This window comes from Stomoxys calcitrans, chromosome 3 (assembly GCF_963082655.1).
Source record: "Stomoxys calcitrans chromosome 3, idStoCalc2.1, whole genome shotgun sequence".
Taxonomy (NCBI): Eukaryota; Metazoa; Arthropoda; class Insecta; order Diptera; family Muscidae; genus Stomoxys; species Stomoxys calcitrans.
Genome location: NC_081554.1, coordinates 189,364,290 through 189,380,437, shown reverse-complemented (window position 1 = coordinate 189,380,437; position 16,148 = coordinate 189,364,290). Strand labels below are relative to the sequence as shown.

At 38.6% G+C, this 16,148-nt stretch overlaps 1 protein-coding gene across 5 annotated transcripts in view; it reads right to left on the bottom strand.

Moving 5' to 3' along the window:
- The window catches only part of LOC106082063 (uncharacterized), a 107,134-nt gene that overhangs the window by 32,539 nt on the left and 58,447 nt on the right, over positions 1-16,148 (bottom strand). For 4 of the 5 annotated variants that reach the window (XM_059365639.1, XM_059365637.1, XM_059365636.1 and 1 more), the window contains exon 3: positions 1,994-2,850. In XM_059365639.1, the coding sequence (XP_059221622.1) occupies positions 1,994-2,850 (857 nt within the window). The remainder of the gene's footprint in view (positions 1-1,993; positions 2,851-16,148) is intronic. The other variant, XM_059365640.1, reaches the window with a different exon arrangement.

Below are 16,148 nucleotides of genomic sequence, written 5' to 3'. Positions count from 1 at the left end.
AAGGGTAGTTTTAGTACCATTCCTTTTAGAAAAGGGTAGTTTTAGTACCATTTCCTTTAGAAAATGGTTGTGGTTGTTTTAGTACCCCTCCTTTTAGAAAAGGGTAGTTTTAGTACCATTTCTTTTAGAAAAGGGTAGTTTTTTAATAGAAGAAATGGTACAAAAACTAGCCTTTTCTAAAAGGAAGGGTACTAAAACTACCCTTTCCTAAAAGTAAGGATACTATAACTATTCATTCCTAAAAGAAAGGATAATAAAGCTACCCATTCACAAATGAAAGGGTACTAAAACTAGCCTTTCTTAAAAGGAAGGATACTAAAACTGCCCTTAGCTAAAAGGTAAGGGCAGTACCTAAAACAACCCTTTCGTAAAGGAAGGGTGCTAAAACTATATTTTCCTAAAAGGAAGGTTACCAAAAAACCCCCTTCCTATAATAAAGGGTACTAAAACTATCCACTCCCAAAAGGAAGGGTACTAAAACTAACCACTCCCAAAAGGAAGGGTAATAAAACTACCTTTCCTAGAAAGGAAGGGTACTTATACTACCCTTTCCTAAAAAAGGGTACTAAAACTACCCTCTCCTTAAGGAAAGGTTACCAAAACTACCCTTTCCTTAAAGAAAGGGTACTGAAACTACCATTTCCTTAAGAAGGAGTACTAAAACTACCCTTTCCTTAATGGTATTAAAACTACCTTTCCTAAAGTAAAGGGTACTAAAACTACTCTTTTCTAAAAGAAAGGCTACTAAAACTACCCTTTCCTAAGACTAGACGTCCTAAAAGAAAAGATACTAAAACTGGCCTTTCCTTTAAGAAAGAGTACTAAAATTAAAGGAAAGTGTACTAAAGGGAAACGGTACTAAACCTAAAGGAATGGGTACTAAAATTAAAGAAAAGGATACTAGAACTAAAGGAATGGGTACTTAAATTAAGGGAAAGGGTACTAAAAGATGATACGAAGGGAAAGGATACCAAAACTACCATTTTCTTTTCTTTCGGAAAGGACAGTTTAAGTAGCCTTTCCTAAAGAAAAGGGTACTCAAAAAACCCTTTTCTAAAGGAAAGGCTACTATAACTACCCTTTCCTTAAAGAAAGGGTACTGAAACTACCATTTCCTTAAGAAGGAGTACTAAAACTACCCTTTCCTTAAAGGTATTAAAACTACCTTTCCTAAAGTAAAGGGTACTAAAACTACCCTTTTCTTAAGGAAAGGCTACTAAAACTACCCTTTCCTAAGACTAGACGTCCTAAAAGAAAAGGTACTAAAACTGGCCTTTCCTTTAAGAAAGGATACTAAAATTAAAGGAAAGTGTACTAAAGGGAAACGGTACTAAACCTAAAGGAATGGGTACTAAAATTAAAGAGAAGTTTACTAAAACTAAAGGAATGGTTACTTAAATTAAAGGAAAGGGTACTAAAAGAAGGTTCAAAGGGAAAGGATACCAAAACTACCCTTTTCTTACCTTTCGGAAAGGACAGTTTAAGTACCCTTTCCTAAAGCAAAGGTACTCAAATTAACCTTTTCTGAAAGAAAGAGTACATAAACTACCTTTTCCTAAAAAGAAGGGTACTAAAGTTTGGGGATTTTAATATTTTTGCACATGGATCACTGTGAAGATCTACACATCAACGACTCTCTTCATAGGAGGAAAGACTGCAATTTCTTCTAGGTGAAGGTGAAGATATTTTGCGATTACCAGGGATCTACATCAACGAATTCGCTACAACAGGTCCTTAAGCCTGATCTTAGTAAAGCTATTCTGAAAGTTTTTATAAGATATTCTCAAAAGTTACCTCATTGCCCTTCTCACTGTTATTGCGTTTAAATTCCCTATAGTCAGGGGGTTATTAGTTTAAGCAGAGACAACAACCATAACCAGAGATAAAAATATAAAATAAATAATTTAAGTATTTCGTTTTTAATTATGGTTCAAATATTTTTCTTAAATATTTTGACCACACTCTTTCTCCCTCTCTCTTTTAATTTTCTCACCATCAATATAATCGCTGTTATCTGTTTTAAAATTCGTTTCACCATTTGTTGTTAGTTGGTCAGTACCATTGCTGGCATTCGTTTGTGGTGTGGTGCTACTAGAACCGCTAACGCTGTCGTTATCTACTGCATAGAAACTGCTGCCGTTGACATTGTGGTTGTTGTTCATTGGCATGTTGGTGGCTTCTACTCTGTGGGATGGTGCCTCATCTGCTACTTTGTTCTTTTTGTATTCATCCTTCCAGAAGGTATTCTTCTCAACCGGTGGCGGTACTTTACGCAAACCAGCCATTGGATTTGGAGGAATTTTTATTTCTGGACGGAAACCCAGTGGTGGTGGCTCGAAACGTTGTGATGGCGGTGCTGGTGGTATTTTGCGCTGCTGCTGCATATTCGGTGAATTTGGAGAACTACCTCGGACGCCGTTCATACCATTATTACCATTCATTTGGGAGCCTGTGTTTAAGAAATTGGAAGAGGATGGTGGTGGTGGGGGAGGTGCCGGGGCACAGCCACCATTTATATTCTTACCGGCAGCCATATTGAGATGTGGACTGGGTGGCAATACTTGAAACGGCATGCCCATGGCTGCTGCCCCAATGGTGGCGGCTGCGCAGCCAGGGCTACCAGGCGATATGGGTGTTACAACTGGACGATTTTGTTGTGATTTGCCAGCGGCTCCCTCGGCGCATGCATTGCGTGCAAGACGTTTGGCCATGCGTTCTGATTTGATTTGTGAGAGATCAATGCCACCGGGTGTGTAGGTGAAGGGTTTCTTATCCCGGTTCATGGCATTTTGAACGCAAGCGGGTGCTTCGTAGGTCGATTGTGGGGGCATGCGTTGACCAGATCCATACCTGGAATTGAGAGAAAGAAGTGGAGAAAATTATATGATTTGAAGGACAGTAACATAAATATTTACATACTGATTTTCTAATCTTAACAGTTTAATTGTAAAAGTACGAAAAGTTTGGATTTACTTCCCTTAGGAAATATTCTTCCCTTGGCGGTCCTTATCCATTGAAAGTTTTCTTTCAAAGAAAGTTTTCCTTTTTCGGATGCCTTCTTTCTTTGAAAGCCTTCATCTTTTGGTAGTCTTTTTCTTTAGAAAGTTCTCTTTGTTAGGAAGTCTGTTTCCATCAGAAGCCTTTATCCTTTCTTTTCATCGTTCACCGTTCTTAAGAAGTTCAATTTCTTAGAAAGTCTCCTTTCTTAGGAAGTCTCCTTTCTTAGGAAGTCTCTTTTCTTAGGAAGTCTCCTTCCATAGGAAGTCTCCTTCCTTAGGAAGTTTCCTTCCTTAGGAAATCTTCTTCGTTAGGAAGTCTCCTTCCTTAGGAAGTCTCCTTCCTTAGGAAGTCTCCTTCCTTAGGAAGTCTCCTTCCTTAGGAAGTCTCCTTCCTTAGGAAGTCTCCTTCCTTAGGAAGTCTCCTTCCTTAGGAAGTCTCCTTCCTTAGGAAGTCTCCTTCCTAAGGAAGTCTCCTTCCTTAGGAAGTCTCCTTCCTAAGGAAGTCTCCTTCCTTAGGAAGTCTCCTTTCTTAGGAAGTCTCCTTCCTTAGGAAGTCTCCTTCCTTAGGAAGTCTCCTTCCTAGGGAAGTCTCCTTTCTTAGGTAGTCTTCTTTCTTAGGAAGTCTCCTTCCTTAGGAAGTCTCCTTCCTTGCGAAGTCTCCTTCCAAAGGAAGTCTCCTTCCTTAGGAAGTTTCCTTCCTTAGGAAGTCTCCTTCCTTGCGAAGTCTCCTTCCTTAGGAAGTCTCCTCCCTTAGGAAGTCAGTTCCTTGCGAAGTCTCCTTCCTGTGGAAATCTCCTTCCTTTGGAAGTCTCGTTCCTTTGAAAGTCTCCTTCCTTAGGAAGTCTCAATCCTTAGGAAGTCTCCTTCCTTAGGAAGTTTCCTTCCTTGGGAAGTCTCCTTTCTTAGGAAGTCTCCTTCCCTTGGAAGTCTTCTTCCTATGGAAGTCTCCTTCCTTTGGAAGTCTCCTTCCTTTGGAAGTCTCCTTCCTTAAGAAGTCTCCTTCCTTTGGAAGTCTCCTTCCTTTGAAAGTCTCCTTCCTTTGGAAGTCTCCTTCCTTTGGGAGTCTTCTTCCTTTGGGAGTCTCCTTCCTTTGGAAGTCTTCTACCTTTGGAAGTTTCCTTCCTTTTGAAGTCTCCTTCCTTTGGAAGTCTCCTCCTTTGGAAGTCTCCTTCCTTAGGAAGTCTCCTTCCTTGGGAAGTCTCCTTTCTTAGGTAGTCTTCTTTCTTAGGAAGTCTCCGTCCTTAGGAAGTCTCGTTCCTTTGAAAGTCTCCTTCCCTAGGAAGCCTCCATCCTTAGGAAGTCATTTCCTTGGGAAGTCTCATACAGCAGTCTTCTTCTTTATCTGCTTCTTCTTCCTTTAAAAGTTTAGTTTCTTTGAAGTCTATCTCCTTAGGAAGTCTGCTTCATTGCCAAGTCTCCTTCCTAAAGAAGTCTCATTCCTTATCAAGACTTTTTCCTTAGGAAGTTTTTCGTTTGGAAGTCTTGTTTGTTCCTTAGGACCCTTCTACCTTGCCAAGAGACTTTCTCTATCCCAGAGTCTTCGTTTGGATTTTTTTTTCTCTGGAAAGTCTTCTTTCTTAAGAAGTTTTCACCTTAGGAAGTTTTCTTCCTTTGGAAGTCTTTTTCCTTTTGGTTTTTTCTTCCTTTGGAAGTGTTTTTCTTAAGCAAGTCTCCTTCGTTGGGAGTCTGTTTTTCCTTTCAAAGCATTTTCTTCCTTCAGAAGTGTTCTTTCTACGAAAGTCTCCTTTCTCGAAAGTCTCCTTCCGTAAGATTTCTTTCTTTAGGAAGTTTCCTTCCTTAGGAATCTTCTTTCTTAGCAAGTCTTCTTTCTCTCCTTGCTGGGTAGTTCTCATCCTTCGGAAGTTTCCATCCTTTGGAAAAGTTCTTCCTTCGAAAATATTCTTCTCCCTTCGGGAGTGTTATGTTCTCCCTTCTTTTTATGTTTCCTTCTTTTTTACTTCTTTTAGAATCTTTTGCTTGTTTTTTTCACAGTCATATAACAGTTGTCTTGAACTTTTTCTAACATTCGTTGCCCAAAATGTAGGTGATCTACATTTGGCGCTGCGTTGTTTTTTTGTATTGTGAAACCTAACACTACCGCAAGTTCCCACCATAGACTGGTTTCAAATTTTTGAGAACAGATCATAAAACGTCCAGCCGCAACTACTGAAAACGTTTAGCTGGCAACAGTTGAACTGTCACAAACTTGTTACACATTTTACCTGTTCCCTCTTCACGAATAATGACTTATTTAATAAGAGGGTTCTTAATGCCGCCAGCAGCCATCAGACAAGCGCTAATGACAACCAGTGAACATAGTTTCAGTTCTCAGAAAGAAAAACCGCAATTCACTATGCTACTGAGTATTTCATCAAAAGAGCTGATGATCCGATGACTTGCCCGTACATGAGGTTGGAGCTGGTTACTTAAATTGCGTCACCACAAATTGACATTGCGGTTGGTGCTCTAATTTGTATGCATTGCCTAACGGGCACATTACAGACTGACAATTATCATCAAAGACAAGACAAGACGAGCAGATCACTCACTGGCTGTAAGTCAATTTACAGGCAAAAATGTGGGTGAAGCAATGTAAACCCACCCTCAGATGTGCTAGAGATACGTTTTCAGGGCTGTGAACACTGCAAGGTGCAAAGTTGGATTTTAACCCTGGAAACTAGGCTACTGTTGGGCTCGCTTGCCAGATTGTTTGGCTGGCTGACAAAACCAAAACCCTCATCTTGCTAAGACGTCTGTAGACTTGTCTGCCTGTGCATTTTGCCATATCGATGTCCCAACAAACCTAAGCTATCAAATATCCCACAATGACATCACAAATGCTTGTTTAATTGAATTGAATTGAACTAATGTGGTTTTTAGTTTTCCATATTTTGGCTATGACAGCAAACATTTGTCATGTTTTGGGCAAAAGCATTTCTCATGGCATATGTTTGCAAATGATTGCCAAAATTTGGCTTAAGTATGTCTGGACGGGGGGCCCTACTTTGTTGTCTGCGACTTCCCCCACAGATGCATTTGTCTTTATCGTTTAATGTTCCAACAATGTTGTGTTTCCTTTGTTTCGTTTTCGTCAGCAGCCAAAAATAGGGAAAATTTCAAACGAAAATATAGACCACTCACCATGCTGTTGTTGCTGCCTTGTGTATATCAATTGAATTGAACTTAAGAATAAGTTGTTGTGACGTCAATAATTATGGATTTTCAACACACATGTTGGGGATATTTTAAAAGAATATTTAAAATTTTTTTTCTATATTTTTTGTTGGATAGCAACATAAAAGAGGGCTTTGAGCCTAGAAACTTACTACAACTGCTGCCTTTCATAGACTAAAGTTCTACGTGTATATTATGACCTTAATAATTTTTAATGTCCTTACTCAATCGTTTGTTTTTCCTAAAACAACTAATTTCATATTCCATAACAATTTTCATATTTCTTTGTTCGTGTTATAAAAGTTATTCAACTAGCTGACATATAATTTTGCACTACACAAAAGGAAAGCCCAACTTTTTCTAACAAACACACATTTTGGCTTTTGTGTTTGTTCGGCTGTAGGAAGCGTTTGATGCAAGCAACCGTATAATCATTAGCCATGTTTGCAAACATGAAATAAATTTTCAATGCTGTTTGGTTCTTTATATCATAAACACACAATAACAAGCATTTTATTATTTCCCATGGATTTCCTTTATCACGTTTTGATTTGCTTAAATTAATACTCTCTGCGGTCTTTATATGGGAAAAAGTCTTAAATTCACTATGTTGGGAGAGAAAACTTGTTTGGATTATAAAATTTGCCCAAAAAAGGCAAAAAGCCAACAAGTGCTTAATTAAAAGAGTCAACATTTGTTAGTGGTTTGACAACATCAAGAAAAACTCTGTAGAAATTTACTTTTTTTTTGTTTTTTATGAACACCAAATTCTAACAATGATTCAAAAAACTGTATTGTAATAGTCCAACTTTAATAGTCCAACTTTAAAGAAAAGAACTAATTTCCAAGAGAAATTTTAGCTTCCTAGAAGTTTGGACCAAAGAACCAGGGGCTTTTTATGATTTTTCAAAGGAAGTTGTGACTTCCTAATGAAATTGGGACTTCCTAAGGAACCTGCGACTTCTCAGGAAGCTGGGAGTTCCTACGGAAGCTGGGAGTTCCTACAGAAGCTGGGACTTCCTACGGAAGCTGGGACTTCCTACGGAAGCTGGGACTTCCTACGGAAGCTGGGACTTCCTACGGAAGCTGGGACTTCCTACGGAAGCTGGGACTTCCTACGGAAGCTGGGACTTCCTACGGAAGCTGGGACTTCCTACGGAAGCTGGGACTTCCTACGGAAGCTGGGACTTCCTACGGAAGCTGGGACTTCCTACGGAAGCTGGGACTTCCTACGGAAGCTGGGACTTCCTACGGAAGCTGGGACTTCCTACGGAAGCTGGGACTTCCTACGGGAGCTGGGACTTCCTACGGAAGCTGGGACTTCCTACGGAAGCTGGGACTTCCTACGGAAGCTGGGACTTCCTACGGAAGCTGGGACTTCCTACGGAAGCTGGGACTTCCTACGGAAGCTGGGACTTCCTACGGAAGCTGGGACTTCCTACGGAAGCTGGGACTTCCTACGGAAGCTGGGACTTCCTACGGAAGCTGGGACTTCCTACGGAAGCTGGGACTTCCTACGGAAGCTGGGACTTCCTACGGAAGCTGGGACTTCCTACGGAAGCTGGGACTTCCTACGGAAGCTGGGACTTCCTACGGAAGCTGGGACTTCCTACGGAAGCTGGGACTTCCTACGGAAGCTGGGACTTCCTACGGAAGCTGGGACTTCCTACGGAAGCTGGGACTTCCTACGGAAGCTGGGACTTCCTACGCAAGCTGGGACTTTCTACGGAAGCTGGGACTTCCTACGGAAGCTGGGACTTCCTACGGAAGCTGGGACTTCCTACGGAAGCTGGGATTTCCTGAGTAAGCTGGGACTTCCTGAGGAAGATTAGACTTCCTGAGGAAGATGGGACTTCCTGAGGAAGCTGGGACTTCCTGAGGAAGCTGGGACTTCCTAAGGAAGCTGGGACTTCCTGAGGAAGATTAGACTTCCTGAGGAAGATGGGACTTCCTGAGGAAGCTGGGACTTCCTGAGGAAGCTGGGACTTCCTGAGGAAGCTGGGACTTCCTGAGGAAGCTGGGACTTCCTGAGGAAGCTGGGACTTCCTAAGGAAGCTGGGACTTCCTGAGGAAGCTGGGACTTCCTGAGGAAGCTGGGACTTCCTGAGGAAGCTGGGTCTTCCTGAGGAAGCTGGAATTTCCTAAGGGAACTGGGACTTCCTAAGGAAGCTGGGACTTCTTAAGGAAGCTGAGACTTTCTAGGGACTCTGGGACATTTAAAAAATATTGGGACTTCCTAAGGAAGCTGGAACTTCTTAAGGAAGCTGGGACTTCCTAAGGAAGCTGGGACTTCCTAAGGAAGTTGGGACTTCCTAAGGAAGCTGGGACTTCCTAAGGAAGCTGGGACTTTCTAAGGTAGTTGGGACTTCCTAAGGAAGCTGGGACTTCCTAAGGAAGCTAGGACTTTCTAAGGAAGCTGGGACTTTCTTAGGAAGCTGGGACTTCCTAAGGAAGTTGGGACTTCCTAAGGAAGTTGGGACTTCCTAAGGAAGTTGGAACTTCCTAAGGAAGTTGGAACTTCCTAAGGAAGTTGGGACTTCCTAAGGAAGTTGGAACTTCCTAAGGAAGTTGGAACTTCCTAAGGAAGTTGGAACTTCCTAAGGAAGTTGGAACTTCCTAAGGAAGTTGGGACTTCCTAAGGAATTTGGGACGTCCTTAGGAAGTAAAGACTTACTAAGGAAGTTAAAACTTCCTAGGGAAGCTGGGACTTTCTGAGGAAGCTAGAACTTCCTAAGTAAGATGGGATTTCTTTAGGAAGCTGGGACTTTCTAAGGAAGCAAGAACTAGTTGCCACATCCCTAGAAAGTTCCCTAGGAGTTGCCACTTCCCTAGGAGTTGCCACTTCCTTAGGAGTTGCCACTTCCTTAGGAGTTTCCACTTCCCTAGGAGTTGCCACTTCCCTAAGAATTTGCCACTCCCTAGGAAGTTGCCCATTTTCTAGGAAGTTGTCACTTCTTTGGGACTTCCACTTGCCACTTCCCTAAGAAGGTGCCACTTCCCTAGGAATGTGCCACTTCCCTAAGAAGGTGCCACTTCCCTAGGAATGTGCCACTTCCCTAGGAAGGTGCCACATCCCTAGGAAGGTGCCACTTCCCTAGGAAGGTGCCACTTCCCTAGGAAGGTGCCACTTCCCTAGGAAGGTGCCACTTCCCTAGGAAGGTGCCACTTCCATAGGAAGGTGCCACTTCCCTAGGAAGGTGCCACTTCCCTAGGAAGGTGCCACTTCCCTAGGAAGGTGCCACTTCCCTAGGAAGTTGCCACTTCCCTAGAAAATTGCCACTTCGTAGGAAGTTGAATCAGTTGCTTTTTTTGCATCCTTCTATAGATTTTCTCAATTTGCAATTTCACTACCATAATCTATCAAAGTTTTAAACTCCTTGCACCAGGTGCTTTCTTATATTTTTTATTGAAATTGCCTTTAGTCATGCGAGTGTTATTTCTTTCGCTGTACATCACATTGACCCAATTAAAATTTTAATGATTTTCAATTGCAGCAAAGTTGAAGTTTAACATTTGGAATGAGTAAGCATTTCATATTCTGTTTTTTTAATGCATACAACAGACAACTCACTTTGCTTGGCTATCTGAGTGTGTTTTTGTTAATCTTTCAACATTTTGTTGCCACATGACAAGAACCTGTCACACCAACATACAATACGCATCTGCATCGCAGTCCAAAGACATGTGCCAGAGTTAGGTTGTCTTGCTCCAGTGGGTTGTTGAGTAGTGGTGATTGTTGCCAGCCCGTTTAATGGCTGTTTTGTGTTAAGCCATAAAAAGAAATTATTCTCTGTCCAGAAACCTGTATAGACGTTTCTTTCGTTTTTTGCCAATTTTCCCTCAATGACATTTAGATCCGTGTAAAGTATCTGCCATTTGCTTTGGTCAACACCAACCTATTTACACCAAAACACTAAGTTGACAAGTTGCAACAAGTCTTTTACCTTAAAAAAAACCGCTTTGTGAATGAATTATAACTTTTTGGGAAAATCTTGTTATGGTCATTTAAATGATATTTTTTTTTTAAACAGAGTTGTGCAAGTGGAAGTTTTTTCGTATGCTTTGAAGAACTCTGCAAAAACTCCCAAACAAGTGACCATTGGACTAGTGGCCCACATTGCCGTTACAATTAGTATTGAGGTGAGGTTAAGTGAAGTTGCATTAAACGATTGCTTGAATGGAGGCCTCCCTTGCTCTTAAAACCGCCTTTTGTTTAAACTTGTATATAAAGATAATATTATGAAATTAAAAAAAAAAATTAAAAAAAAAAAAAATTTACAAAATTAAAAAATTTTAAAAAATTTTAAAAAATTTTAAAAAATTTTAAAAAATTTTAAAAAATTTTAAAAAAATTTAAAAAATTTTAAAAAAATTTGAAAAATTAAAAAAACTTTTGAAAAACTTTTAAAAAATTTTAACATATTTAAAAAAAAATTTAAAAAAAGATTTAAAAAATTTTAAAAAATTACAAAAATTTTAAAATCAAAAAAAAAAATTTTATTTGCTACGAAGTTTTTCTTTGAAAACCTTCATCAGTTTGAGGTTTCATCATTTTTTTCGGTGCCAACAGTTCATTAATTTTACACCTTTTTTCTCCATATACACGACGTAGGCGTAAATATGCGCCACTTAATCGTTCATCATTAATTTGAAATATTGCTTTTTATCAGAAAAACAATTTCTTCCTAGAGGCTTTGTTGTAGTTGTCGTTTTAATTGATGGCTTGGCAGCATGATTTAATGCGCTACATTCTCATTGTAGTCGGTTAAATGAATCTTATCCACTTTGCATAAATCAATATTCTCTACCGCCTTAGGTAGCCTAAGTAGCGGCTGACGAGTGAAACAGTTTTGTTTTCATATTCACGCAACAAATAATTAAGTAGTCGTTGCTTTTGATATGGAAATTAATCTTAGGAAAATAAAATCGATTAAATGGGGTTTTTTCGGAGGGGGATTAAATCGCAAGAATGTGGTTAATAAGAAACAGAGACATTTGTTTTTCATGATTTTTTTTTAACAATGAAAACCTCTACGTTCTGCGAAAGTTCCCCCTTTCAAAACCAGATATAAACCAATTGTAAATATTTGCATATATCATTCCAGAGATATTCGCAATTGTTTTAAATATTTCAACTGCATTTGACTTCTTTTGCAATTTGTTTACATTTTTCTTTATTTATACAATAAGAGCGAAACAAGTAACAAAGAAACAGAAAGTGTGTTATTGAAAATTGGCCAATGAAAAACTACATATTCATGAGTCATTTTTATACGCAACTAGAAACATAAATTTCGTAAATTTGCTTTTAAGAGACAAGCATTATGAAAAATTGTCGTGTATCAAAAACAAACCGAAACATTATTTTGATCCCAATATACACATAAAAAATGCTAATGGAAGGGGATAATAAAACCGAATTCATGTTGATTAATGATGAGAGATTCATGTCTTCACTGTTGATGATCATCTACAATGATTATCCCTCCCCTCAAAATAGAAACAAAAACAAGCAAATGAATCAGAGCAAATTAAATACAAGCCAATGAAAAAAAAGGCTATTAAATAAAGGCAAGAAAAAGGCGTCTTTAAAAAATTAGCTAATAAAGGGAAAACATTTGAAAGTGATATTAGATGCTCTTATAGTGCAAAAAAGTAAACAGCAGATAGGTAAAAACAAGGGCCACCATGTTAAAAAGACAGACGTTATGTTTCTGAGCCCGAAAATTGAAAAATTTCCCCTTCAGGAAGGGGAATATATCTTCCAGAGGCTCAAGAGAAAATATGTTTATATGGGATCTATATCAGGTTGTAGAACGATTTAGACCATGTTAAACACGGTTGTTGGAAGTCGTAAAAGAACACTATGTGCAAAATTTCAGCCAAATTGGATCTAGAGGTTCAAGATGTCAAATTATAGATCAACTTATATGGAGCTGTATCCAAATCTGAACCATTGGAAACCATTTGCAATCCCAAGCAATCGGGGATTTGCAAAAATAAGTAAAATCGAAATACAATTCGATATTGAGTTTACTCGGCATAGCTACCGAGGCGCTTAATGCAACTCAAGCACCAAATTTCAGCAAAATCGAGTAAAAAATGCGGCTTAAGATCCTAAATGGGTAGATCGCACAGTGGGATGAAAATCGGATCACAAATAAAGATTTAGCACCCAGAAGAAATTTTTGAAATGCCCAGGTGTCCCACTCTGGGTGCCTGCCAAGGGGCACCCGGACCACTTAGGGCCTTGATCTCGATAACACCTTAGCAATTTCAAAGAGATATCTCTTAACCATTAGCATTATCTCTTAACCATTTCAAAGAGTTATCTCTATCCGTTCTCAAATTGCATATTATATAGTAGTTTTTTTTTTTGATTTTATCCCACTGTGGATCGGTCTATATGGCAGCTATACCCAAACATAGATCGATTTGGTCCGTTCAGGAAATTTAGCTGACTATGGAAAAATATGGACTTGTCTCAAATATTAGCTCAATATCGGAATTTTTGAAGGCTGCAGCGTGATTACAACAGACGGACACATAGGCATCCACACGCACGGCATCAGACTGCACTCATTGCTATGTGAGAAGTTTGCCCCTGTTCCTTATTGGAATTTTCATGGCAAAATTTACATTTGTTTGTATTTGTATATTCTATGGTAGTGGGTATAAAAATTCAATTTCGCTAAAAATCTACCAAAATCGAGAGGGGCCGTCCATCCGACCAAACTCTTTAAGTTGAAAGTAAATCCCAACAAATTTGGTAGAAAAAGCCCAAAACAGCAACGCTGTCCCCATCCTATGGTGCTGGGTGCGAAAATTTATCAAAATTTAACTTCAAGTACCTAGGGGAAAACCCTGCCCCCAAAGACACCAAATTAAGATGAGACACAATGAGGACAATATAGGTAATAAATAGAGTACATGTGTATATAAAACAGAAGGGCCGCCCCATACCAAAAAAAAACATCAAACTGACAAAAAAACAAGTAAAAATGTGTTAAGTTTGGCCACCCCGAACTTTGGATAGCCACCATCTCGGATATGTAAACCACCTATCGTCCTAATCCGATAAAAAATGTAAAATTTATGCCTCCATAGCAGCAATACCGAAGAATGGTCCGATTTGGACCAAATTCGACACGGATATTAAGTACAAGTCTACACCAAATATAGATTGATCTGAACCATATACGATACGGATGTCGAAAACCCTAACATAAGTCACTGTGTCAAATTTCAGCGAAATCGGATAATAAATGTGCCTTTTATGGGCCCAAGACCTTAAATCGAAAGATCGATCTATATGGCAGCTATATCCAAATCTGAACCGATCGGGATCAAATTGCAGAAAAATGTCGAGGGACCCAACACAACTCAACGTCCCAAATTTCAACAAAATCGGACAATAAATGCGCTTTTTATGAATACAAAGCCTTAAATCGAGAGATTGGTCTATATGGTAGCTATATTCAAATCTGGACCGATCTGGGCCTAATTGAAAAAAGATGTCGAAGGGCCTAACACAACTCACTGTTTCTAATTTTGGCGAAATCGGACAATAAATGCGACTTTTAAGGGCCCAAGACTTGAAATCGAAAGATCGCTCTGTATGGGTGCTATATCAAGATATTGTCCGATGTAGCCCAAAATTCGAACTTATCTTACCTATGGACAAGAAAAGAATCTGTGCAAAGTTTCAGCTCAATATCTCTATTTTTAAATACTGTGGCGTGATTTCAACAAACAGACGGAGGGACATCCCACGATCGTCTTAGATTTTTACGCTGATCAAAAATATACATTCTTTATAGGGTCGGAAATGGATATTTCGATGTGTTGCAAACGGAATGACACAATGTATACCATGGGAGTAGTGCAATTTGTGTAGACAAATTATCTGCCATTGCACAAAAACACATGCATTGGCAAAAGTACAGCTAATAGACAGGGTTGTCGAGCGTTTTCGCAATAAATTCTGTATAAGCACAACAATACCAACGCACGCCTCTTGAAGCCTTCACACCTAATATGGCTGATGAGTAATTCTAAACGAAATTACGAAACGCGTCCCGTCGTGGTTGGTGTGTATATAGCGATTTCTGGCTCTCCTTTTCCAATTGCAAAGAGAAATCTCCAATCATTGGGCTCGTCTCGAAAGAGAAACAAACAAACAATTTTAAAATTTAATGATCTTCGCTCTAACAGGCAAAAATCTTGAGTCGGGAGTCGGGAGTCGAACCTGGGCACACGGAGCAACAGCGATAGCTGTTTCTGTTGTCTGGTGTTCGAAGCTATCAATACAACTCGCAAAAGATGCACAGAATAATGTGTATACCATGGGAGTATTGTAATTTGTGTAGACAAAATATCTGTCATTGCACAAAAACACATGCATTGGGAAAAGTACAGGTAATAGGCAGGGTTGTCGAGCGTGGTTAATGTGGTTTCTATATCATAGAGTAGTTTTCGCAATTAATTCTGTATAAGTACAACAGTACCAACGCACGCCCCTTGAAGAAATTACGAAACGCATCTCATAGTGGTTGGTGTGTGTTGCAATCTCTGGCTTTCCTTTTCCATTTGCAAAGATAAATCTCCGATCATTGAGTTCATTTCGAAGGAGAAACAAATAAAAATTTGTAAAATTTAATGATCTTTGCCCTAAAGGGTAAAAAAAACTTGAAAATGAAAAAAAAAATTCTATTTATTTAAAATTTTTTTCTTTAAAAATTAAAAATCGCGTTTTTAGTGTAAGTAAAATTTAATTGCTTATCTGTTTCACATTAGTTGTGACTAATTTTGTCTCTCTTAACATTTTTGTAGCACCCTTTACCCTTGCAATAGCTAGTGGTGGTGGTTCTCCTTAGTCATAAAAATGGTTTTCTGATGCATTTTTCTTTGCTTCAAACTATTTTTAGATTTACAGCTGCTGCCTTTTATCTGAAACTGTTTTTCTTTGGTTTTTATTTTTTTTTTTGCTTCTACCAAAATATTCGAAATGGTTATAACAAAACAATAATCATGAGTAAACATTTTGCATTTAGGCAATTTATGACAAAATTAGAGGAGTATAAGAAAAGCAACCCATTCAATATGCAGCAACAAGTTTGCTGTCTTGAGTTTTCTTTTCCTTCCTCAATTTCTCATTTTAGGCGACGATATAATGCATGCAAGTGTTGAGATTTGCCGCATTGCCTTCTGTTCTATACGTTTGACTTTTGGGGCAGCGTTTGAAATTTTTGTGTAAGAATTTATTTTGTCCAAAATTAGCTTATTGCGCATTTTGGGGGTATGAAAATAATGGCCTTTCATGTTGTTTTCTTAATGACCAATTTCCAAGATCTGTGTGGGAAAAGAATCAATATTAATAATTTTTATTTTTTTTCTGCTATTTGAATAAAGTGTAGGCTGTTGTTGTCATGCCACAAGTATTTGTTGTATTTATAAATAATTGTAATATAAAATTTTATGTTCCTCAAATAAAATTATAATATAGATTTTGTCATCTTTGTTTACGTTTACATGGCAGACGATTTTCTGGCCTTCAGGTAATAGAAAATAATTTATATTTTGATGAAATGTATATTTAAAAAGATATTAAAAATTAGGTGAATTTATTTGTTGGGGATTCAAAAAATATTTGTCATACGCTCTGGGGGACTAATGCAAATTTGGATGAATCATTCGCACTAGGGTACCAAAGGGTTAAAACAAATTAATATTTGTCATACCCCCAAAGCAATGTTTTTTTTAATAGTTTCTATTTATCATACGCCCTAAGGTACTGATTAATTTGAAATTAAAATTAATCATACGCTTTGCAATACTTTATTCATAGAATTTCCTAATTTTAAAGTTACAAATCTAGGTTTACGCCTTTTTCAAGCTCTAATAATTTTAATATTTTTATACCCTCCATTATAGAATGGGGGCACACTAATTTCGTCATTCTGTTTGTAACACCTC